The 25,258-nt window shown below is 38.6% G+C and overlaps 1 protein-coding gene across 4 annotated transcripts in view; it reads left to right on the forward strand.

Annotated features, from left to right (window-relative positions):
* BTRC (beta-transducin repeat containing E3 ubiquitin protein ligase) overlaps window positions 1–25,258 on the forward strand; it is a 228,348-nt gene that overhangs the window by 194,251 nt on the left and 8,839 nt on the right. For all 4 annotated transcript variants that reach the window (XM_011977424.1, XM_011977425.1, XM_011977426.1 and 1 more), the window contains 7 exons: window positions 6,547–6,643; window positions 7,592–7,729; window positions 8,233–8,351; window positions 9,914–10,163; window positions 10,607–10,725; window positions 11,799–11,909; window positions 13,558–13,636. In XM_011977424.1, coding sequence (XP_011832814.1) covers window positions 6,547–6,643; window positions 7,592–7,729; window positions 8,233–8,351; window positions 9,914–10,163; window positions 10,607–10,725; window positions 11,799–11,909; window positions 13,558–13,636 — 913 coding nt within the window. The remainder of the gene's footprint in view (window positions 1–6,546; window positions 6,644–7,591; window positions 7,730–8,232; window positions 8,352–9,913; window positions 10,164–10,606; window positions 10,726–11,798; window positions 11,910–13,557; window positions 13,637–25,258) is intronic.

A 25,258-nucleotide genomic window follows, 5' to 3' on the forward strand; every position in this document is an offset into this window, starting at 1 on the left:
CTGAAAAGTGTGACTGATACCCATACTATCTTTATATGATATGATTCAGGGGAAAGGCCCAAAATGAAATGCCATGTTCTCTTTCTTGTTAAGTTTGTGCCTACGGGAGTAAGAGTATGAAGGAATTCTTCTGAACTATTTAAGTCTATAGAAAACATGTGATATGTACTTTGTAAACAGAAATAACTTTGAATATTTTTATCTCAATTGTGAATGTAGAACAGCAGGCAAAAGAAGTTTTTTTAGTGAGTTCATCCTATTTTATAGGATCTTTTCTTCTGAGACCTCAATACAGATTTGGGTGTTGGAGAACTTTAATTGGGAAGCCCTTCTGGTTTATACGCCCCAGGATCTATTCTCCACTGTTTTCCTCTGCACCTCCTACAGAATATTCTCTGAAATGCTAACCAAGTTATCTTTTGGTCTGGAATTTTTTTCATTTTTACTCAACTGTCATTTAGGTTTTATAGCAGCAGCTACTCTCAAATATAGTTTTGTTTTTTTTTTTAATCTGAAATTAAACTCATTCTTGAACTTAAACATACATCTCTGTCTTTCTCTTGGGATATTTCCATGCCATTTTATATTTCCTTCTTCTCTCCTTTCTGCATGCCCAAAATTCTATAACCCAGCACATTCTGACTTAGTGCCTCTCCCCCAGTACATTTAAAGGATATTTCTTTAACCGAACAGCTTTGGAACTACAGCAGTAATAGAAACAGAATGAGAAATGGACCTAATATAGAGATTTGGGGGGGTCTGAATCATAGAGTTTGAGATGCCATCCATAGAACATCCCCTAGTGCTGAAATCCATATAGATAGATGTGAATTGTTTTCTGGAATCCTTTTTATTTTTAATGTCTTGGGGGGTTTGCTGGTTGTTAACTTTAACTTCCTTATCTAAAGGAAGATGGAAAATACTGTTCATTTCTGTAACCTTATGGAAAAATTATTGACACTCATTTTACCCAAGCCTCTGTTTGAAAAAGAAACTGGACCACACTAGGGACAATGATGTGCCTTCATAGCAGAACAAATGCTGTTCTGTTTTAAAGGACCTTTTGTAAAAAATCATTCACCACCCTCTGTGTTCTTTTTCTTTGCCTCCTCCCTCTCCTGAAAGCTCGGGGTTTGGATCATATTGCTGAGAACATTCTGTCATACCTGGATGCCAAATCACTATGTGCTGCTGAACTTGTATGCAAGGAATGGTACCGAGTGACCTCTGATGGCATGCTATGGAAGAAGCTCATCGAGAGAATGGTCAGGACAGATTCTCTGTGGAGAGGCCTGGCAGAACGAAGAGGGTGGTGAGCCTTTAACTTTTCTTACTATTACATGGCTTCAGGACCTGGCCAGTCACAGTCACTGAAAGATTTTTGGGGAGCCAGTGAGACCACTTCTCATTTAATATGGTGATTTTGTTGATTTGCAGCTTAAAATGTAACAGAGAACAAGTATTCGTGTACTCAGCAGTTTTTCTTCTTACCTGTCACTCACAAAATGACATGATATTGTATTAATACTGCTTTGCAAAAAATAATGGAAAGTTTACCAGCCCTCCTGTTTAAAGCATTCTGTTATCTGGGCAGAAGTTGGTATCCTGTGGCTGGGTACAGTGGTTCACGCCTGTAATCCCAGCACTTTGGGATGCCAAGGTGGGCAGATCACTTGAAGCCAGGAGTTTGAGACCAGCCTGGCCAACATGGCGAAACCCTGTCTCTACTAAAGATTCAAAATGTAGCCGGGTGTGGTGGCATGCACCTGTAATCCCAGCTACTCTAGAGGCTGAGGCAGGAGAATCGTATGAACCCAGGCGGTAGACGTTGCAGTGAGTGGAGATTGAGCCATTACACTCCAGCCTAGGTGACAGAGCGTGACTTTGTCTCAAAAAAAAAAAAAAAAAGTTGGTATCCTCCGAAAGGACTGATGGGCAATTTATGAGCCAAAATAAAGTAGATGGCTTTGAATCACATAGAAACCATCCAGTATAGCTTTCCCCTAAAATAATCCAAGACAAATGATTTTCTTTTCTTTCAGAAAATTTATTGCCTTTATCTTATGCGTCTGGTGTTTTGTCACCTTTGTAATCAAAAATTATTTTTATGCTGAAGTGGAATAAGAACTCTAGCCATCAGAAAAAGTGAAAATGAAATTCATTATAAATCATTGTTTCTTCTTAAGACTTCTGTTTTTCAAGATTTTCTGACTTAATTCCGAATTCCCCAAAGCATCATATAGTTAGCAGTCTAAGAGACCTCACTACTTTTTTTGTTGTTCTCTTAACAGTGCCATTTCATTAGAACTTCTGAAAGATATCTTTCCTTAAATAATTTTCTCTCAGAGTATGTCTCTAGAATGTCACTATAGGAAAGCTACGTAGTAATAAAGGTAACATTAAATATTCTCGTTGACAGAAAACATTATAATAGGCATGTGTGTGCTTAGTGGTGTCCTTCCAAATTAATTTTATCAGTTGTTTATCTTGGATCATAAAGAGGAAAACAGTTAAAAATAGAGAACACTTGTAAAAGATAAATATTCATGGACCAGCTTTCCTTCGAATTTTCATTAAATATATTTGGCTCTCTTTCTTTTTTTCTGTCTTTGAAATTTATTAACACCTAGTAAATACAATGACCTATATTATACCAAATGCTTCAGAGATTTTTATCATTCTGGCTATTAGGAAGACTGTTTACATTTTTCTCTCAAATTGAATTAAAGGAACAAAAAGCTAGGCAATTTTTAGGCTATGTAGAAAAGAATATTGTTGGCCAGGCAGGGTGGCTCACGCCTGTAATCCCAACAGTTTTGGAGGCCAAGGCAAGAGGATTGTTTGAGCCCAGGAGTTTGAGACCAGGGTGAGCAACATAGTGAGACCTCATCTCTACAAAAAAATCAAAAAATTAGCTGGGCCTGGTGGCGCATGCCTGTAATCCCAGCTACTCAGGAGGCTGAGGCGGGAGGATGGCTTCAGCCTGGGAAGTTGAGGCTGCAGTGAGCTATGATCATGCCACTGTACTCCAGCCTGGGCAACAGAGCAAGACCCTGTCTCTTTCTCTGTCTCTCTCTCTCTCTGTCTGTCTCTCTCCCTCTCTCTCTCTCTCTCACACACACACACTCACACACACACACATATTACTACTTCTCAAATATGTTTTTTAATTCTCACTTATTTCACTACATAGAAAAATAGCAATCTTTCATAACCTACTTCATACTTTGGAAATAAACTCTTTAATAGTACAACAAAGCAAATAAAAATAGAGTTATATGGTATTCAGGGTCCATCATTTTGCTGAGTGCTGGGACCAGCCTTGAGGATACAGCAGGCAACTGTTTACATGGGAGAATTTTAGGGCAGCTGAGAAGATTTCTCTGTCCCTCAGAAAAAAAGAATCTCTTCTCCACATAACTCCTGAAATTTCAATTAAGGGGATTCATTCCTTTAGCTATAAAAGTTCTGTTCCCTGTTAAAATACATTGTGTTCCCATTTGGACTGTAAATGACAGTAAACCTTCATCAGACATTGGGAGTTTGCTGAGTCCTTTTTTGAAGGCAGAAAAATCAAGAAGTAAGTAGGCAGTTCTTGGCAGATGGATGTGAAAATGCCAAAGGTAGAAGGCTCCACAGTTTTGCTTGGGATTGGCACTAAATGGCAAGATCTGTTATGTTAGTTACAAAGAAAAAACGATCATTGAGAAGATGGCTTTTGAGCCTTTGTAAAGGGTAGGTGAAATAACCCAGGATCCAGCACTAATTACCACTTTTTTCCCCTATCTCTTTATCCACAGAAACCCATTCCTGCTCTTTTGAGTATCCTTCAGAGTTCTGACTATATCCCCTTGTCTTTGGGCACATTTATCCTCTTAATCCCATGATACACCCCATGAAATTCCAAATATTTATACATCCCATGTCGACTTCCTCCATTATTCCCTTGACTTTCTTGTTGCTGGTTCTATTTTTACATGTTGCCTTTATTCCTGTGTCAGTTGTCCTCCCTTTTTTAAAAAAAAAATTTACTCCATCAGTTTCTCATTTGCTGCTTTCAAATTGTCTTACCAAGCCTAATATGTCAATAAAGTCTTTCTGTGTTATACCTTTCCCCATATGCTAGCTTTGAAAGGTTCTTCCATTTCTACTAACCAAAAATAGTGAGTAAATACAGTTTTCTAATAAAGCTTTGTATCTCTTAAGTTTTAACTTGGTCTTTGATGTTGTATTTTATGTCTAGATGAATTTGACAGTCTTCTCCTGGGACATGAACTCTGTAGTTTTCTCTTTTGAATAATACCGAATATGCTCTCTGCTCAGTAATGGTAACTCTTAAAAGTATAATAAAAGACCGCTTGGGAAAAGTCAGTTTTCTTAATCAGCAGATCACATTTTATGATAACATTCTGAATTTAATATTTAACATTTATCATGTACTCACATTCTCGTAGGTACTAGGCATTTCACGTAGAAGTAGTCCCTGTTGTCAGAGATCTTCCATCATAAAAGGTTTTGACTTAAAACATAAAGACAGAAGCCAGTTTTCAATACCTAGCCACCCCTTTCTGTAGCACTTTGATCTGAAGAAATTCAGGTACTTTACCAAGACATGGTAAATGCAGTGAGGTGGAAAACAAGATCAGAAGCTTATATGGGTTCTCTTTCCTTAGAATGTAGAGATAGTATCATTGCATAGGAAGAAAGTCTTGGAGTGCTAGAGATTAAAAGAAGACAGGAATCTCAGAAATGGTGGGCATTGAGAAACAAGTAGTTAAGAATGTGGGTGGGCTGAGGAATCAGACTTAAAATCTTCACATTCAAAATCTATTATTTGCCTGCAAAGTGTTTGTAGAATAATATTGTACAGAGAAATGTACCATTAATCTGGAATTCTTTCATAACACATCTTGTTTCCCCTTTTGTTTATGCTGGTGTATCATGTTTCATTAATCCCCCTCTTTATAAGTATTATTTTCACTTCTCTTTTTCAGATTTTCTTTTCTGTATTAACACAGAAGTTAGAGCCAGCTACCTTCCTGGACAGGAAATTTTCTCAAATAATTTTCAAGGTGTATAATAGGGAGAGGGAAGGGGAGAAGCACTCCTGGAGACAACAAACAATTAATTATATTGTAATGGAGCTATAGAGGGAGGAGTGGATGACTGGCCCAGAGAAAACATGATTTCTCTGGTGCCAGGATTACACTCAGAGGCATTTCTGCCTATCTCCACTTTGCAAGGCACGGTGCCAGTGAGAACAGCAGTTAGTACACCCGTAGTGGGGTTTACTAGCTTCCACACCGTGTTTGGTGGGTTCTTAACTTCAGGATGAGGAATTAAATTTTTTACCCAGCAGGAAGTGATTGCCATTTACTGATTTTTTTTTTGTAGCAAAGATCTAGCTTGGGATACGAGTATTCCAGAGATGTGCTGTCATAAGGAAGGAGATACTAACAAATGTTGCTCACTGGAAACAGGGAAGGCAGTTAAGTACATGTATGTATATACACAGCCAGGAACACACCTGTGAAAGTCAGTTTCATGCCTTAGACTTGATAGCACAATGCTCTTAGGCGTTTCTTTTTTTCTTCTTCCCTAGCTGCTGCTGGACAAACCTGTGATCCTTTTGTTTTCTGTTGAAATGAACTGAATTGCTCCTTTCAAAGCATAGTTGCACTGATTAGCAGCAGCCTGGGTGACTGAACAGCCACCTTACCCACACAGATAAAGACCTAGAAAAAGTGATCTCCATGCCAGAGGCATTGCTGCTGTTTACAATGCTGGGGACCACTACACAGTAAAAGAAAAAAAAAAAAATTATAAGGCATGTGCTAGTTCAAAGGTAATACTTACCATTACTAACAAAATTTCCAAAAGATGAGGTCAGTGAATCTAAGCAGTAGTCTTAATAGACCAATAGATGAATTCTGATTATACATATTCCATTTGTTTACTGATATTATAATATTTCCAAAGGCTTGGTACTCTGATGTTCTACACTGGAAATAATCATGTTTTACCCAAAAGCAAATCAGTGTTGATCAGATTCCTTAGAGCCCAGAAGGTTGCTCTTTGACATGGGACTCCTGAAATCAGGCTTACCTTTGCTCCTCCCTAGGCAGCTATGGAGAGTATATGGAATGGTAACTGTGAAAACATTTTGAAAATATATGAAGCTCCTTATAAATATATAATGGCGGCCAGGTGTGATGTTTCACGCCTGTAATCGCAGCACTTTGGGAGGCCGAGCAGGCAGGTCATTTGAGGCCAGGAGTTTGAGACCAGCCTGACCAACATGGTGAAACCCCATCTCTACTAAAATACAAAAATTAGCCGGCGTGGTGGCAGATGCCTGTAATCGCAGCTGCTCAGGAGGCTGAGGCAGGAGAATCGCTTGAACCCAGGAGGAGGAGGTTGCAGTGAGCCAACTCACGCCGCTGCACTCCAGCCTGGGCAACAGAGCAAGACTCTGTCTCAAAATATATATGTATATAAATATATAATGTCATGATTTTCATTGGGAAATATTTGTTATTTTTTTAGGGGACAGTATTTATTCAAAAACAAACCTCCTGACGGGAATGCTCCTCCCAACTCTTTTTATAGAGCACTTTATCCTAAAATTATACAAGACATTGAGGTAAGAATCTATGTATTTTGGGGTATTTGCCCAGTGGCACAGAATTATCAGCATTCTTCAGTCACAGTATGGTTACAGCAAGCCCATTAAGGTTTATTGACATGAGTTGCAAGTCAATCTCTTAGCTGGCTGTGGTGGCTCACGCCTGTAATCCCAGCACTTTTGGAGGCTGAGGTCAGGAGTTTGAGACCAGCCTGGCTAACATGGTGAGACCCCTTTCTCTACTAAAAATATAAAAATTAGCCAGGCATGGTGGCACACGCCTGTAATTCCAGCTACTCAGGAGCCTGAGGTAGGAGAATTGCTTGAACCTGGGAGGCACGAGTTGCAGTGAGCCGAGATCGTGCCACTGCACTCCAGCCTGAACGACAGAGTGAGACTCCATCAAAAAAAAAAAAAAAAAAGAAAAAGAAAAGAAAATCAGTCTCTTTACAGGCAAGTAGGGTAGGTAAAATAAATTGCTAGGCAAAATTTTAAAGCTTTAAAAAATTGTTTACTAATACATAGATGAGAGAGATAAAGAGATTGATCCCTTCATACAATAGCAGTGTGACTGGTAAACTTGTCCTCAAATATCTTCTGAATTGAACCTCCATAGAAGTTCATCAGTAGCAATGGCCATCACATATGTAAGAGCACTGAGTGTATAACCTCACATAGTTTGTAGCTTTTCTTCTCTTGATGAGTAGTCTCTTCCCACTAGATTTATTATTTAATTGAACAAATTATAGGCAGGGGAGTTCTAGGAAACAAACTTTAATTACCTTGCAAAAGGGAAAATATTTTATAAATGTAGATAGTAGCCTTTTAAAGACATTTTTAAGTTTTCCCTAAGTTGTGTATATCCCATAGAGTAAAGCATCGAGCCTTTGATTGTCATTAAAGCCCAAAAAGTGTTTGATTCTAGGCGTTTCCTAACACTGCCACTTTCCCATTCCTTCTTCTCAGACAATAGAATCTAATTGGAGATGTGGAAGACATAGTTTACAGAGAATTCACTGCCGAAGTGAAACAAGCAAAGGAGTTTACTGTTTACAGTATGATGATCAGAAAATAGTAAGCGGCCTTCGAGACAACACAATCAAGGTGAGGTCTGTTCAGCTGTAGGAAGGTAACGGAGGGAGCGAGGCTGACTACATTCTTAGCACAGTCCAAAGCATAAACTCTAAGCATTATTTCTAGAAAGTAAGTGAAGATTTTAGATTGTTTCCAGTTCCAAAGCCAAAATCATTTCCTTAAAGGACAGACATCTGCTTCCCCCCAGAATATTATACAAATAGGTAGTCCTAGGGTTAAATTCTCTTCTTGAAATGCACTGAATGGGCTATTACTCTTTTGGCCCTCACATAATTATAAACTACCCTGTTCCTTAATGAAAAGGATAAAAGTTTGCATAGTACTGAAACTATATATATATATATATATATGTGGGTGGGTGTGTGTGTGCTTAGCTATACCCGTAGGGAAGAATGCTTTCCACACTACTCTGGGCTTTGATTATTTGGGGGATCAAACACGTAATAGGACCAACAAGTCTCCACAGCACCCCATCATCACATTGATCAAAAGGATCTGATTTGCCATCCTAGATCTGGGATAAAAACACATTGGAATGCAAGCGAATTCTCACAGGCCATACGGGTTCTGTCCTCTGTCTCCAGTATGATGAGAGAGTGATCATAACTGGATCATCGGATTCCACGGTCAGGTAGAAAATTTCATATGCTCTTTTGAACTCTGAAACATCAGCTCTACTCTGTTCTTCGTCATAGATAGTAATTTTGTATATATCGGCACAGTTCTGAAACTAAAGAAGAATAAACCACCAGGTCCCCATCATTTCTGTCAGTCTAGAACTAGAAAACTTGATTTAGGAATGCTTGAGGTAAGTTTACATTTTCACACATTTAAGAAACTACACGTTCTATATTAATTTGGAGGATCATCTATTACAGAAACTTTTCTTATCCTTATGGTAAACTTTACATTCCTTACAAAAGCCATCTCACAAGGGAATGACATGAATGCAATGAAGCCTTCCTTTCAGGTAGTTGTAACTGTAGTGCAGGTCTGTATTATCTCCTTTGAAACATGTACAGGTGAGCTGTGCTCTCTTTGCCAGCCCCTCCCCTGCCATCCCTGCAGTTTTTAATTGCGAGCTTCACTCAGGGAGGGGCCCTCAATTTCCAGAGGCATTAGTGATTTGATGACACAGCCATTATACTGCTGGAGTCTGGGATAGCTTGAGTTCTGGGTACCAGCAGCACTGCTGGGAACCTCTGTTAGGAATTTTGCCTTAAGCTAAAGGATTTAGCAAACATAATGCATCAAAAGTAACTTAAAAAAAATAGACGTAGGAAAAAAGCAGTTAACTGCATTGTTAGATACTCTGAAGTTAAATGTTTACCATTCCAAGTTATCCTCTATGAATAGAAAAGACTGTTCCTGTTTTTTGTCTTTTGACTTAAAGGCATAGCAAACTTGTCCTTGTAGTTACTGACATTTAACATTTATTGGTGCTTGTGGAGTGAGTGCCCCACAGAATCTGAAACACTGTAGATGCTAACATCATTTATAAAGAAAAGATGATTTTCTATAAAAGGGGGCTAAACTGGAAAAAGGAAATAACATGTTATAAAACCCAAAGTAAATAAACAAAAATAGAATAATCAAAACATATCATCACACAAAATTCTCAAGCTATCCCAGGACCCCACACTCTGCTGTGAAGCCCATATTTACAATGCAGGGGCTGTTTTAAACCCCTGCCTACTTCAAAACACAGAAATGGGGGCTTAGAATTAGAGTCATGATTATCTTGGCCTTTGACCTTTATGATAAAACCTGAGATCCAGGGTAATCAAACTCAAATTCACATTACTAAGTATGTGACAGAAGCATCTTAGCCTATGTCATTTCTGGCTCCTGAGGGCTATCATTGGGATGGGCACTAATGCTACTGTTATTATTCAGATTCCCCATTTAAAATGTATCTTACTAATGGTATCCAATTGAATGTCAGAAGTTTTACAGTCTGGGCCAAATTATTAGGTGACAGTGGCTGCCACCTCATCCTTGCCCTCCACAACTTGCCCATATTTCAAGCAGTATGTCTTAAGGACACACTGGCAGCATCCCATTCCCTTTCTTCTCCCACTCTCCCGGTCCGGCACTCTCTCTAAATATAAGGGGTGGAAGGGTGCATGATGGTCAAATATAGGTAACAGACTGTAGCTTGAGTACCATCTAAATCTCATCTGTCGATTCCAGAGTGTGGGATGTAAATACAGGTGAAATGCTAAACACGTTGATTCACCATTGTGAAGCAGTTCTGCACTTGCGTTTCAATAATGGCATGATGGTGACCTGCTCCAAAGATCGTTCCATTGCTGTATGGGATATGGCCTCCCCAACTGACATTACCCTCCGGAGGGTGCTGGTCGGACACCGAGCTGCTGTCAATGTTGTAGACTTTGATGACAAGTACATCGTTTCTGCATCTGGGGATAGAACTATAAAGGTAATAAGGCATTTTTCAGTAAGTTTCCAACTTAGAATGGGGAAATTCATATGAAAATTTGATCAAGGGCAATTTCATATTTAAACATGGTGCAGAAAAATGTAATATTTAATTCAGAGACTATTCTACAAGTGAAAAGGTAATAAGTGAGACGTTGTGTGACAATTTGGCCGAGGTATTTTATTCCTATAAATAATGGTGAGTGTGAGAAGAGACTAACCCTAGAAGAGTAAATCAATTTGAGGAATTCTCATGTGATAACAGCCAACTGCAAATTAGCCTCTGTTACCATGAATTTAAATTGTCCTTTGTTTTATTTGTTTGAGAAGTTGACTTCCCTCTAATGGTTCAGCCCTGTTTTCTGCTTCCCTAAGACTCCAGTTGCCATAGATTTTACCAGTAAAAGCACCAAATCAACTGCTCAATGCCATTTTCTTTTTCAGGTATGGAACACAAGTACTTGTGAATTTGTAAGGACCTTAAATGGACACAAACGAGGCATTGCCTGTTTGCAGTACAGGGACAGGCTGGTAGTGAGTGGCTCATCTGACAACACTATCAGGTGAGCACCTAGTACCTTGTATCATAAGGGATCGATATTATGCTCCCATTCATTACTAATGCACAGATCATACAAGTCTGTAATTTTGTTATGTTTATAATCAACTGTGTTTCCTTTCTGTAGCTTCTTACAGATCAGAAGTTTGCCCTAAGCAGAGAAGCAGCACAGCAAAGCCTTTTGTTGCCCTTCTTTTTAAATTTCTCCTGTCTACAGTTGAAAAGTGCTAATAAACAGCTAAAAGCCTTTTCTTTGCCATTGTTTTCAAGAAATGAAAAGATTTGTTTCCTTACTAGAAATTATGTAATTTTTGTCTTAGCATTACATAATTGGCCAGAGAGTTACCTGTATTTGAAATTATGAAGGTTTCACAGTTGGAAGCCCTTTTTGGGGTGTTCTCTTCACAAAGACGAATGACATAGACATGATTAGAATTTGGAAGATTTATCCATCATTACCCTCCAGTGAAGTACTAAAAGGATGAAAAGGCCATTAAAAAAACAACAGATAGAGCTACTGTTTGTTATATCTAAGGAAATTATTCCTAGAAGTCACTTGAATTGCTCTGAAAACATACAGTTTTTTAAATTAGTACACAAAAGTTTTTGAGAACTGACTTTGCATTTCCATTCTCTGAGAATAACTGTCCTGGACAGTGGTAAAAGAAGTGTCCACTATGGCAGAGTGGGAGGCGCTTTGTGAGAACAGGACATCGCTGATAATCTGTATCTCATTCAGTTTGATGACTTCAGGAAACTACTTTCTTAGCTCAGTCATTTCCTGCTCAGGCAACTGTGTGCATTGAATTCGTTTTTATACCTGGAAGAACCTGTTTACAGAATTATATAAAGCACTGTGCTTTGAAAATACATTTTATGTTTGAACTTAAACCTACATTTTTCTGTGTGAGTTATATAGCAGAAAGGAAATAAATTACATTGAAAGCAGTACATATCTGTGTGGGTGGTGATTGATTTTATTTTGTGAATTTTTAGAAGGCATATAAAGTGTATTATAACATTCCAGGCTTAGAAAAGAATACGTGAAAACTCACTTGACTCAATTTTCTCTTCCAGATTATGGGACATAGAATGTGGTGCATGTTTACGAGTGTTAGAAGGCCATGAGGAATTGGTGCGTTGTATTCGATTTGATAACAAGAGGATAGTCAGTGGGGCCTATGATGGGTGAGTGTGCTAACAGAGTGTAAAAAGAGAAAATCTACGTCTTAATCCTTCCTTATGTTTATGGTGTTAAACATTACCATTCCTTGTTTCTAAAGCTTATAGATTTTACACAAAGTGATACCATATTTCTTTAATCTGTATATTTACCTCTCCTTGGTTTAGTGTCCTGAAATATTCTTTCCAATCATTTTATTATACTTGTTTGCACATGGTTGTCATTCATATTTTGGTTATTTGGTTATGTATTTGACTGTTTTGCCCTGTAAAGCAAAACAAGAAAAACCCAGTGTTAACAGGCTACCCATGTAAAGTGGTAACCTGTTAACAAAACACAAACACTAGAGGGCAGTATTTGGGGACTTAGTGTGGTAAGATCTCCAATTTTGATCTCTTGGATTTTTTATCTCTTTTAGTAATTTTTAAAAGTACAGTTCTCTTGTCATCACTTGTCATCCTAGCATTTCATTTATGAGTTTAGTCATCTTTATTTTCTTCTAATTTCTAGTGGTTATGGAATCCATTAATGTTGTGAATGGACCCCACGTCCACCAATCCTAAACACAGAGTAAATTCAAACAAAAGTAGGCTGGGCACAGTGGCTTGTGCATGTAATCCCAACACTTTGGGAGACCGAGACAGGCGGATACTTGAGGTCAGGAGTTCAAGACCAGCCTGGCCAACATGGCAAAACCCAGTCTCTACTAAAAGTACAAAAATTAGCCAGGTGTGGTTGCAGGTGCCTGTAATCTCAGCTACTCAGGAGACTGAGGCAGGAGAATTGCTTGAACCAAGGAGGCAGAGGTTGCAGTGAGCCAAGATTGCACCACCATGCTCCAGCCTGGGCGACAGAGCAAGACTCCGTCTCCAAAAAAAAAAAAGTTATTCACTTACGAAGGACTCCTTATCATTTCTTTTTGTCAAACTGCCTGATTTTGGGGGTGAAGGGTAGAAGGCTACAGTTCAAATATTGGCAACTTTTTAAATATCAGAAACTAACAACATTATTTTAGTTCATGAACTAACTATACTGATACATTAATTAGCCAATGCAAGCAGCAAGAAGCTGCTCACTTCTTCTGCTTTGGGTCAGCCATCACTGTTACAACCTTGGGAAATTGTTCAGAGTGTGGTGACATGTTCCAGCTTGGTCAAGACAATATTTTCTTATTGCCCTGGCTTTGATCTGTACCCACCTGTCTTGGAATTTGTCTGTTATGTACCTTGAGAAAACATGGCCTATAAAAGATTTTTGGAAGAGCTACACTTATTTAAATCAAAAGATGAGGGCTTACTTATATAAACTCCATTGCTCTTACATGGACCCCAGTCCCTCAGTACATGTGACCTGGGCCACTCTTAGAAGTGACCAGGAAGAGGATGCCTCAGAGTTGTAGATTTCTAGGTCTATGTAATATCATTAGGAGGTCTAATGTACAAGATCTCCTCTTGATCCCAAAGTGTGGTTTAACTTTACTATTAAATGTCTTCAGTTTGGTTAAAGCTAGCCTGTTTCTCATTTGTAGGTTAATCACGTACATTTCAACTATACTCACCATCCATATTTATTGCCATGAATTTCTGCTGTTCTTCCCTGTGTTCTCTTACTTTTGCTTTTAACTAGCATTTTTGTCCCCTTTTTGATCTTTAGAAAAATTAAAGTGTGGGATCTTGTGGCTGCTTTGGACCCCCGTGCTCCTGCAGGGACACTCTGTCTACGGACCCTTGTGGTAAGAGCCTTGCTGTTAGAGCATTGGAGAGCAGGTGGGGGAAGAAATTAAACATTGATGTGCTGTGGAATATGGATTTGAATTTAATAGTTACAACCTCACAAACCTACAACTAAGTGGTAAGGCAACCAGTACATGACAATAAAATATGTTTATATAATTCCTTTCATCCAAAAATGCTTTAGAGACTATATATGGAGAGAAATGTGGCAGCTGTTTAACAGCTGCACAGAAACTCTACACAACAGTTTAGTGCAGGAAGTGAATAAGAATTCTGTATCCACCAGAAACAGCAGGGGGTACTAAGGGAGAGAGAATATAATTACTCAAATTGGAACCTGTCCAAAATCTGAGGACCTGTACACCTGTGCCTTCAAAAATTACCCTGGGGGCTGGGTGCAGTGGCTCATGCCTATTATCCCAGCACTTTGGGAGGTCAAAGCGGATGGATCACCTGAGGTCAGGAGTTCAAGACCAGCTTGACCAACATGGTGAAACCCTATCTCTACTAAAAATAAAAACAAATTAGCTGAGCATGGTGGTGAGCGCCTGTAATCCCAGCTACTCGGGAGGCTGAAGCAAGAGAATCGCTTGAACCTGAGAGGCGGAGGTTGCAGTGAGCCGAGATCACGCTTGCACTCCAGCCTGGGCAACAAGAGTGAAACTCGATCTTTAAAAAAAAAAAAAAAGTGCTCTGGGAATCTGCATGAACCCCCGCTGGTCAGCCCGTTAGTTCTGCAGCCTATTCATGAGCTAGTGCCTCCAGCAACTTGAACCCATCTTTTTTATTCCCCATATACCCACTTTTGACATTTGGGGAAAAAAGTGATTCAGAAGGAGAAATATCACTTTCAGAAGCACTAAATTCTTTATCATGTTGTTAGCCAGGGGCCCAGATTGATAATTACTGCTTCCATTAGAAAATTAGTTGGAGCAACAGGGTGGACAGAATCTTTTGCAGCACTTGGAGAAAAGATGAGAGCAAGCATTTGAAACCCAGTGTACTAAATCCCGACTGTCAACATTTAGGCATTCTTGGCTCTGGAGAAGAGAAAGAGGTTATATTTCTTGTCTTCCTTGTTGGATTTATGTGTGTATGTATAAGACAGGGTCTTCCTCTGTCACCCAGGCTATAGTGAAGTGGCACAATCATAGCTCACTGCAACCTCCAACTCCTGGACTGAAGCAGTACTCCTGCCTTAGCCCTCGAGTATAGCTGGCATTACAGGCTCTAGCCACAGCACCGTTTTAATTTTTGTGGAGACAGGGTCTCACTATGTTGCCCAGGCTGGTCTTAAACTCCTGACCTCAAGCGATCCTCCTGCCTTAGCCTCCCAAAGTGCTGAGATTACAAGTGTGAGCCTCTGTGCCCCGCCCACTGTGGTATTTAAAGCACATTCTTACCATACCAAACATGCTTTACCTACATGTTTCACACATATCTTTTAAAATGTATACTTTTCCTTTTTAAGAAAGTTTTTCTTTTTAAGAGAACCTGTCTCTTAAAAAATGACTGTGCTTTAAATACAACAAGGAGCAGGGCACAGTTGCCCAGGCTGGAGTGCAGTGGCTATTCACAGGCATGAACATAGCTCACTGTAGCCTCAAACTGCTGAACCCAAGTGATCCTTCTGCTTCTGCCTCCCGTGCCAGGCCTAAAATGTGTATTTTCTTTCATCTATAATTAATCTAAGTCTGGTTTTTAGGCATAATTTATATGCAGCAAAATTTACTCTTTACGACATTTTTCTGTTAATTTTGCAGTTGTGTAACCATCACCACATCAACATGTACAACATTTCCATCATCCTGAAGAGTTCTTTATGCCCCTTCATGTCAATTTACTCCCCTTACCCACTAGCAACTGTTATCGACTATTCATCTGATTTTTATTCCTATAGTTTGCTTTCTCATGAACATCTGATAAATCATGGAGTATGTAGCCTTTTGTGTTTGGCTTTTTTAAGTTCATTGGAGATTCATCCATGTGGTTGTATGTATAAATACTTTGTTGCTTTTTATTGCTGAGTAGTATTCCATTGTATGAATTAGCCAGTTTGTTTATTCATTCACCAATATAAGGACATTTGGAATGTTTCCAGTTTTTGTTGATTCTTAGTAAAGCCACTGAAAACATTTCCATATAGTCTTTTCTATGTCCATACTGTTTTCATTTCTCTTGGGTAGATATAGGAGTGTGATTTCTGGATTTTATGAAAGTATATTCTTAAATTTAAAAGAAACTGCCAAGCTATTTCCCAAAGTGGCGTGGGATTTTGCAAATTGAGAGCAGTCTGGGCAACATAGCAATACCTCATCCTTATTTATTTATTAAAAAAATTTTTTTTTAATTTAAGCATTTTACATTTTCACCAACAATGTATAAGAGTTCAATTTTTCTATATGCTTGCCAGCACTTGGTATTGTCAGTATTTTTTTAAATTAGACCCATTTGTGGGGGTGTGTAGCGATATATCATTGTTAGTTTAATTTGTCTTTCTGTAGCTAATAATACCAAACATCTTTTTGTGAATGCTTATCTTCTTTTGTCACCATTCAGATCTTGCAACCATTTTATTTATTGAGTTGTTTATTAAAATAGATTCATATAGGTATAATGGACATATTATAAATGGACATATTGAAAGTGTATAACTTGGACAGGCATAGTGGCTCATGCCTGTAATCTCAGCCCTTTGTGGGGCTGAGGCAGGCAGATCGCTTGAGCTCAGGAGTTAAAGAGCAGCCTGGGCAACATATTGAGACTCCATCTCTATAAAAACTAAACAAAAAATTAGCCAGGTATGGTGGCAAGCACCTGTACTCCCAGCTACTTGGGAGGCTGAGGTGGGAGGATTGCTTGAGCCAGTGCACTCCAGCCTGGGCAACAGAGTGAGACCCTGTCTCAAAAAAAAAAGGAAGTGTACAAGTTAATAAATTTTGACATATGTATATACCAGTGAAACCACAAATAATGAAGATATGCTCATGCCCCTTGGTTAGTCCCTCCTTCCTTTTCCATCAGAGCCCATCTCACCTCCCCCTGCCCCAATCTCCAGGCAACCACGGATCTGCTTTCTGTCAATGTTGATTAGTTTGCATTTTCTGGGGCTGTATAAAAATGGAATCATATATTAAATACTTTTTTGCCTGTCTCTTTTCATTAAGCACTCTTTTTTTTTTTTTTTTTGAGACAGAGTCTCACTCTGTCGCCAGGCTGGAGTGCCGTGGCATGATCTCGGCTTACTGCAACCTCTGCCTCCTGGGTTCAAGCGATTCTCCTGCCTCGCCTCCCGAGTAGCTGGGACTACAGGTGTGTGCCACCACGCCCAGCTAATTTTTGTGTTTTTTTAGTAGAGACGGGGTTTCACCATGTTGGCCAAGATGATCTCAATCTCTTGACTTCATGATCTGCCCACCTCGGTCTCCCAAAATGCTGGGATTACAGGCGTGAGCCACCATGCCCAGCCTCTAAGCACAATTATTTTTGAGATTCACCCATGTTGTTGATGTATATCAATATGTCATTTCCTTTGAAAATTTGCTGAGTAGTATTCTATTGTATGATTATACCCATTCACTATATTGTTTCTCATTTTTGGCTGTTAACAAAGTTTCTATAAACATTTATGTAGAAGTCTTGGGATGAATATATGCTTTTTGCTTTTATTTCTCTGAGGTAAATACCTAGGAGCAGATGACTAGGTCATATGGTAAGTGTATGTTTAAAATTTTTTTAGAAACTGCCAAACTGTTTTTCAAAGTGGTTTACCATTTTATATTATAGTATAGCAGTGTATGAGAGTTCCAGTTACTCCACATTCTTGCCAGTACTGAGCACAGTCTTTAATTTAGTCATTCTCATTGTGGTTTAATTCGTGTATCTCTAATGATTAATAATGTCGAACATCTATTCTTGCCATCTGTATGTCTACTTTGGTGAAGTGTGTTCAAATCTATTCCATTTTTTAATTGAGTGGTTATTGAGTTGAGATTCTTTTATGTATTCTAAGTTACAAATGCTTTATCAGATGTCATTCACAAATATTTTCTTCACATTCATAATTTGTTTCTTTGTTTTCTTAAAAGCGTCTTTCAAAAACCAGTTCTTAATTTTAAGTCCACTGTATTGACTTTTTCTATTATGGCGTATGTTACTTGCTATTGTATCTCAAAAAAACCTTTGACTAATCCAAAGTCACAAGGATTTTTCCCTGTGTTTTCTTCTCTAAGTTTTATAGTTTTCAGTTTATATGTTTGTCTATGATCCATTTTGAGTTAATCTCTGCATATGGTACAAGGTATAGATCAAAGGGTTGGGCTTTTTTACACATGAATATCCAGTTGTTCCAGCACCATTTATTCAAAAGACTGTCCTTTCGAAATGCTTTTGCAGCTTTGTCAAAAATGAATTGACCATATATGTGTGACTCTACTTTGGGAATCTGTTCTGTTCCATTGATTTTTGTCTGTCTTGATTCCAGTATAATTTTATTTTGATTACTGCAGCTTTTTACCAACTCTTGAAGTCAAGTAATACGAGTCTTTCAGCTTTGTCTTTTTCAGAGGTTTTTGGGGCCTTTGATTTTTCATGTTAATTTTAAAATCAGTTTGCTAATTTCAACCAAAAAAAAGTCCACTGGGAATGTTTTTAAATTTTTAATAAAGTAGGTATGGGGTCTCAGTGTGTTGTCCAGACTGGTCTCAAACTCCTGGCCTCAAATAGTACTCCTACCTCAGACTCCCAAAGTGCTTGGATTATAGGCCTGAGCCACTCCACCTGCTGGGATTTTTGTTGGACTTGTTTTGACTCTAGATCCATTTGGAGAATATTGACTTTTGAACAATATTGAGTCTTTATCTCTCCATTTGTTTAGGTCTTTTTAAATTTCTCATCCATGTTGTAGCTTTCAGTGTAAAGGTTTTGCACATCTTTTGTCACATTTATCCCTAAATATTTTGTATTTTTAATGCTATTGGAAAACGTATTTTTAAACCTTGGTTTCTGATTGTTCATTGCAAATACATAGAAATATACTTTTACTTATTTCCCAATCTGTGTATCTTTTATTTCTCTCTCTCTCTTTTTTTTAATTGCACTGGCTAAGACCTCCAGTACAATGTTAAAAACAATTGGTAAGAGTGAATGTCCCTTTCTTGTTCATGATCTTAGGCGAAAGGCATTCAGTCTTTCACCATTTCACATATATGTATATATAGATGTATGTCAGCTATAGGTTTTTCATAATGACCCCATTATCAGGGGAATAAGCAGTTCCCTTCTGTTCCTAGATTGCTGAGAGTTTTTGTGAGGAATGCATGTTGGATTTTGTGAAATGCTTTATCTGATCCATTGAGATAATCATATGGTTTTTCACTTTTATTCTGTTAATTGGTATATTGCATTGAATTTTTTAAGCTTTAAATCCTTTGCATTGCTGGTATAAACCCCACTTGTTCATGAGGTATAATCCTTTTTATGTGTTGTTGGATTCACTTTGCTAATATCTTTTTAAGGATTTTTGTGTGTGGAGTATATCTGTGTTTGTAAGGGATATTGGTTTGTTGCTTTATTTTCTATGTCTCTGGTTGACTGTCATGATAATGTTGGCTTTATAAAATAATTTTTGAAGTGTTCCCTCATCCATTTTCTAAGAGTTTGCATACATGATATTATGCTTCTTTAAATGCTTGATATAATTCACTAGTGAAGCATCTAGACCTGGAATTTTCTTTGTGGAAAGTTTTAATTACAACTTCAGTTTCTTTAATAAATAGAGCACTCTTCAGATTTAATATTTCTTCTGAAGTCAACTTTAATACTTTCTCTTCCAAGAAGTTTGGCCGTTTTATCTAAATTATCAAATTTATTGAAATAAAGTTATTCATCATATTCCCTTATTATCCTTTTAATGCCTTTTAGGAGCACAGTCATATTTCCTTTTTCGGTTTCATTGATTTTTTTTTTCTTTTTCTAGCTTCTTAAGGTAGAAACTAAGATCATTGACTTTGAAACTTTTTTTAATATAATCAGTTGAAGCTATAAATGTTATTAGAAGTAATTTTAATCACTATTTTAGCTACATCCCAAAAAATGTCAATTTAGTTGGTTTATAATATTCAGGTCTTCTGTATCCTTAGTGATTTTTCTATTTGTCCTTACCAATTATTGAGAGGAATTTTTATGTCTCCCTGAATTTGTCTGTTTCTCCTTACAGTTGTGACAGCTTTTGCTTCATGGTTTTTGTTTGTTTGAGACAAGGTATCACTATGTCGCCCAGGCTGGAGTGCAGTGGCACACCTATGACTCACTGCAGCCTCAACCTCCCAGGTTCTATCAGTCCACCCGCCTCAGCCTCCCGAGTAGCTGGGACCACAGGCGAGTGCCACCATGTCTGGCTAATTTTTTTGTATTTTTTTGTAGAGATGGAGTTTTGCCACATTGCCCAGGCTGGTCTGGAACTGCTGGGCTCAACCTCAACAAAGTACTGGGATCACAGGCATGAGCCATGGCACCTGGCCTGATTCATGGTTTGTTGTTGTTTTTGTTGTTTTTGAGATGAAGTTTCTCTCTTGTCATCCAGGCTGGAGTGCAGTGGCACGATCTCGGCTTACTGCAACCTCCACCTCCTGGATTCAAGCGATTCTCCTGCCTCAGCCTCTCAAGTAGCTGGAATTACAGGTGCCTGCCACCACACCCAGCTAATTTTTTGTATTTTTAATAGAGACGGGATTTCACTGTGTTAGCCAGGATGGTCTTCATCTCCTGACCTTGTGATCCGCCCGCCTCAGCCTCCCAAAATGCTGGGATTACAGGCATGAGCCACCAACTTCTGGCCTTTTAAAGAAATTTTTTAATGGAAAAAAGAGAGTTTATTTTTACCCACATGTTTACCTTTTCTGTTGCCTCCCATTCCTTTGTATAAATTGTATTTCCATCTGATATCATTTTCCTTCTGCTTAAAGAACTTACTTTAACATTTCATATATGCAGGTACACTGGCGACAAATACTTTCACTTGTTGTTTACTTGGGAAAGTTTTTTTTTTTTTAAGGGATGGGATCTCATTCTATAGCCCAGGTTGGAGTACAGTGGCATGATCATAGCTCACTTCAGCCTTGGACTCCTAGTCTCAAGTAATCCTCCTGACAGCCTCCCACATAGCTGACTACAGGCTTGTGCCACCATATCTGGCTAATTTTCTTTATTTTTTTAGAGATAGGGTCTCATTGTGTTACCCAGACTGATCTCGAACTCCTGGCCTTACATAATCCTCTTGCTTCACAACCTCCTGAGTAGCTGAGATTATTACAGGTGCAAGCCACTGCGCCTGGCTCTGAAAAAGTTTTCATTTTGCCTTCATTTTTGAAAGATATTTTTGCTGGCTAAATAATTCTATATAGGCCAGGCATGGTGTCTCACACCTGTAATCCCAGCACTTTGGGAGTCTGAGGCGGGTGGATCACTTGAGCTCAGGAGTTCAAGACCAGCCTATCAACATGGCGACCCCTTCTCTTCAAAAATACAAAGATAAGCTGGGCATGGTGGCACGTGCCTGTAGTCCCAACAACTTTTGGGAGGCTGAGGTATGAGGATCCTATGAGTCTGGGAGATTGAGGCTGCGGTAAGCCATGAATGTGCCACTGCACTCCAGCTTGGGTGAGAATGAGACCCTGTCTCAAAAAAAAAAAAAAGAATTCTAGATTGACAGTGTCTTTCAGCACTTTAATGATGTCATTCCATTTTCTTCTGGCTTGGTTTCTGACTAGAAGTTGGAAGTCACTCGTCTAAATTATGTATCTTTTTCCTCTGACTGCCTTTAAGATTTTATCTTTATGATTAGTTTTCAGCAATTTGCTTATGATGTGTCTTGGCGTGGTTTTCTTTGTGTTTTTCCTACTTCACATTAAAAAATAGAATTGACAGAGCGATTTGAAGAAGAAGGCTAAACTATATGTTGTCTACAAGAAAGCTACTTTAACTATAAAGACACATACCCCTTAAAAGTAAATGGTTAGCGAAAGATATAACACATGTTATAGACTGAATTGTGTTCCCCTAAAATTTATATGATGTCTTAACCACCGGTACCTCAGAATGTGACTATATTTGGAGTTATAGGAGCTTTCAAGAGGTAAATAAGGTTAAATGAAGTCATTGGAGTAGACCCTAACCCGATATGACTGGTGTCCTTATAACAAGAGGAGACTGGGACACACAGAGACCATGTGAAGATAAAGGGAGAAGATGACCATCTACAAGTCAAAGGAAGAAGCATCAGAATGAAACCAACCCTGCCAACACTTTGATCTTGGAATTCTAGTCTCCAGACTGTAGGGAAATTAATTTCTATTTTTTGAGCCCCCTAGTGTATGCCATACTTTGTTATGGCACCCCTAGCCCTGATGGACCATTCTAACACTAGTCAGAAGAAAGCTGGGGTAGCTGTATTAATTAGAGAGAGAGCAAACCTCAGAGCAAGGAATATTATCAGGGATAAAGAGAAGTGTTGTATAATAATAAAGGGGCCAGTTCTTCAAGAAGACCTAACAATCCTTAACATGTACACACCTAATAACAGAGCATCAAAACATGAGGCAAAAAACCATAGAACTGCAAGGAAAGAATAGATGCATCCACTATTATAGTTGGAGACTTCAGCACCCCCATCAGTAATGGACAGATCTGGCAGGCAGCCAATTCAGTAAGAACATAGTTGAATTTAGCAGTACCATCAATCAAGTGTATATAATTGACATCTATAGAATGCTTCATCCAACAGCAGCAGAATACACATTCTTCTGAAGCTCCCAAGGAAATTACACCAAGGCAGACCACAGTCAGGGCCATAGAATGCACCTTAAAAAATTTACAAGAATAGAAATCATACTGCATATGCTGCCAGATTACAGTGGCATTCAGTAATGGAAAGATAGCTGGAAAATCCCAAAATATGTGGAGATTAAACAATACACTTCTAAATAACACGTAGGTCAAGAAGAAATCGCAAGAGAAATTGAAATGTATTTTTTTTTTAATTTTTACTTTTAATTTTTGTGGGTACATAGTAGGTTTATATATTTTGGGGAACATGTGATGTTTTGAAAAGTATTTTGAAGTAAACAAAAATGAAAACAGCTATCAAAATGTGTGGGATGCAGTGAAAGCAGTGCTTAGAGGGAAATTTATAGCAATGAATGCGTATCTTAGAAAATACCTAAAATCAATAGTCTAAGCTTCTAGTAGAGCCAACTAAGAGAAGAGCAAATTAAATTCAAAGTAAGTAGAGGAAAAGAAATAATAAAAACTAGACCAGAAATCAATGAAATTGAAAACAGGAAATCAATGGAGTACATCAAGACCAAAAGCTAGTTCTTTGAAAGGATCAATACAATGGATGAGCCTCTAGGTAGACTACGAAAAACACAGAAGACATACTTTACTAATATTAGAAAACGATCCCAGATCTTCACAGAATCAATACTTAATAATCTTTCCAAACAGAGAAACTAAGCCCAGGTAGATTCACTGGTGAATTCTACCAAACATTTGAATAAGTTATATCAATTTTCTATCATTTTTTTCTACAAGATAAAAACAGAATGAATAACTTGCTAACTCATCCTATGAAGCATTACCCTAAAACCAAAACCAGACAAATACAATATAGGAAAAGAAAAATACAGACTAATAATGGCTAAGCTATGAAGTTCAATAGGTTAGGCAGATCAAATGCATTTTCAGCTTAGGATAGTTTCATTTACAACAGGTTCATCAGGATGTAACCTATTGTAATTTGAGGAGCATCTGTATTTTAAACTATTTGATTCGTGCTTGAACCCGGGAGGCGAAGGTTGCAGTGAGCCAAGATCGCATCACTTCTAGCCTAGGCAACAAGAACGAAACTCTGTCTCAAAATAAATAAATAAATATTTGATTCAGACATATGTATGGTTTTTCTTTTTCTTTTTCTTTTTCTTTTTTTTTTTTTGAGACAGAGTTTCACTCTTGTTGCCCAGGCTGGAGTGCAGTGACACAATCTCGGCTCACTGCAACCTCCGCCTCCTGGATGCAAGCTATTCTCCTGCCTTAGCCTCCCGAGTAGCTAGGATTACAGGTGCCCGCCACCACACTTGGCTGATTTTTGTATTTTTAGTAGATACTGGGTTTCTCCATGTTGGCCAGGCTGGTCTCGAACTCCTGACCTCATGATCTGCCTGCCTTGGCCTCCCAAAGATCTGGGATTACAGGTGTGAGCCACTGCACCCGGCCATGTATGGTCTTATTATTGCCCTTATGTTTAGCAATTTCATGATTTCTAAATTTTTTTTGGGGGGGGGACAGAGTCTTGCTGTGTCCCCCAGACTGGAGTGCAGTGGCTCGATCTCAGCTCACTGCAAGCTCCGTCTCCTGGGTTCACGCCATTCTCCTGCCTCAGCCTCCCAAGTAGCTGGGACTACAGGCGCCCACCACCACGCCCGGCTAATTTTTTGTATTTTCAGTAGAAACGGGGTTTTGCTGTGTTCGCCAGGGTGGTCTCGATCTCCTGACCTCGTGATCCGCCCATCTCGGCCTCCCAAAGTGCTGGGATTACAGGCATCAGTCACCGCACCGGCCTCTAAAATATTATAAAATGTAATAATGTGCCAATAAAATGTAACTCTTAAATTTAAAAAATCCTCGACAAAATATTAGCAAATTAAATCCAACAATGTATGAAAAGAATTATACCCTGTGACCAAGTGAGATTCATGCCAGGTATGCAAGGCTGGTTCAGCATTCAGAAACCAATTAATGTAATCCATCACATCAGGGGACTATAGAAGACAAATCACATGCTTATATCAATAGATGCAGTAAAAGCATTTGACAAAATCCAACACCCATTCATGATAAAAACTCTCAACAAACAAGGGATAGAGAGGCTTTTCCTCAACGTCATAAAGAAAAATGCAAATTAAAATTATAATAAAATCTACAAACCTACCAAAATAAGTGTAAAAGATTGGCAATATCAATTTTTGGTGAAGATGTGGAGTAATGAACTCTGATAAACTGTTGGTGTGAGTATAAATTGGCATGACTTTTAAAAAATTATTTCATAGTATCTTCTAAAGCCAAACATACACCTACCCCATGGCCCAGCAAGTCTACTCCTAGTTGAAATGAGTGCATATATTCAGCAAAAGACACATACATAAATGTTCATAGCAGCTTTGTTGTATAATAGCCATAAACTATAATCAGCCCCTATGTCCACCAACAAGAGAATAGATGAATTGTATATTCATACAGTAGAATATCAACCAGTAATAAAAAAGAATGAACTACCATTTTACATGCAGCAACATAGAAGAATCTTATAATGTTGACTGAAAGAAGCCAGGCATGAGCTGTGCTCGGTGGCTCATGCCTGTAATCCCAGCACTTTGGGAGGCTGAGGCCGGCGGATTGCCTGAGTTCAGCAGTTGGAGACCAGCCTGGGCAACATGGTGAAATCCCGTCTTTACTAAAATACAAAAAATTAGCCAAGCATGGCGGGGGGCGCTTGTAGTCCCAGCTACTCGGGAGGCTGAGGCAGGAGAAACGCTTGAACCTGGGAGGCAGAAGTTGCAGTGAGC

This window comes from Mandrillus leucophaeus, unplaced genomic scaffold, assembly GCF_000951045.1.
Source record: "Mandrillus leucophaeus isolate KB7577 unplaced genomic scaffold, Mleu.le_1.0 Scaffold18, whole genome shotgun sequence".
Lineage (NCBI taxonomy): Eukaryota > Metazoa > Chordata > Mammalia > Primates > Cercopithecidae > Mandrillus > Mandrillus leucophaeus.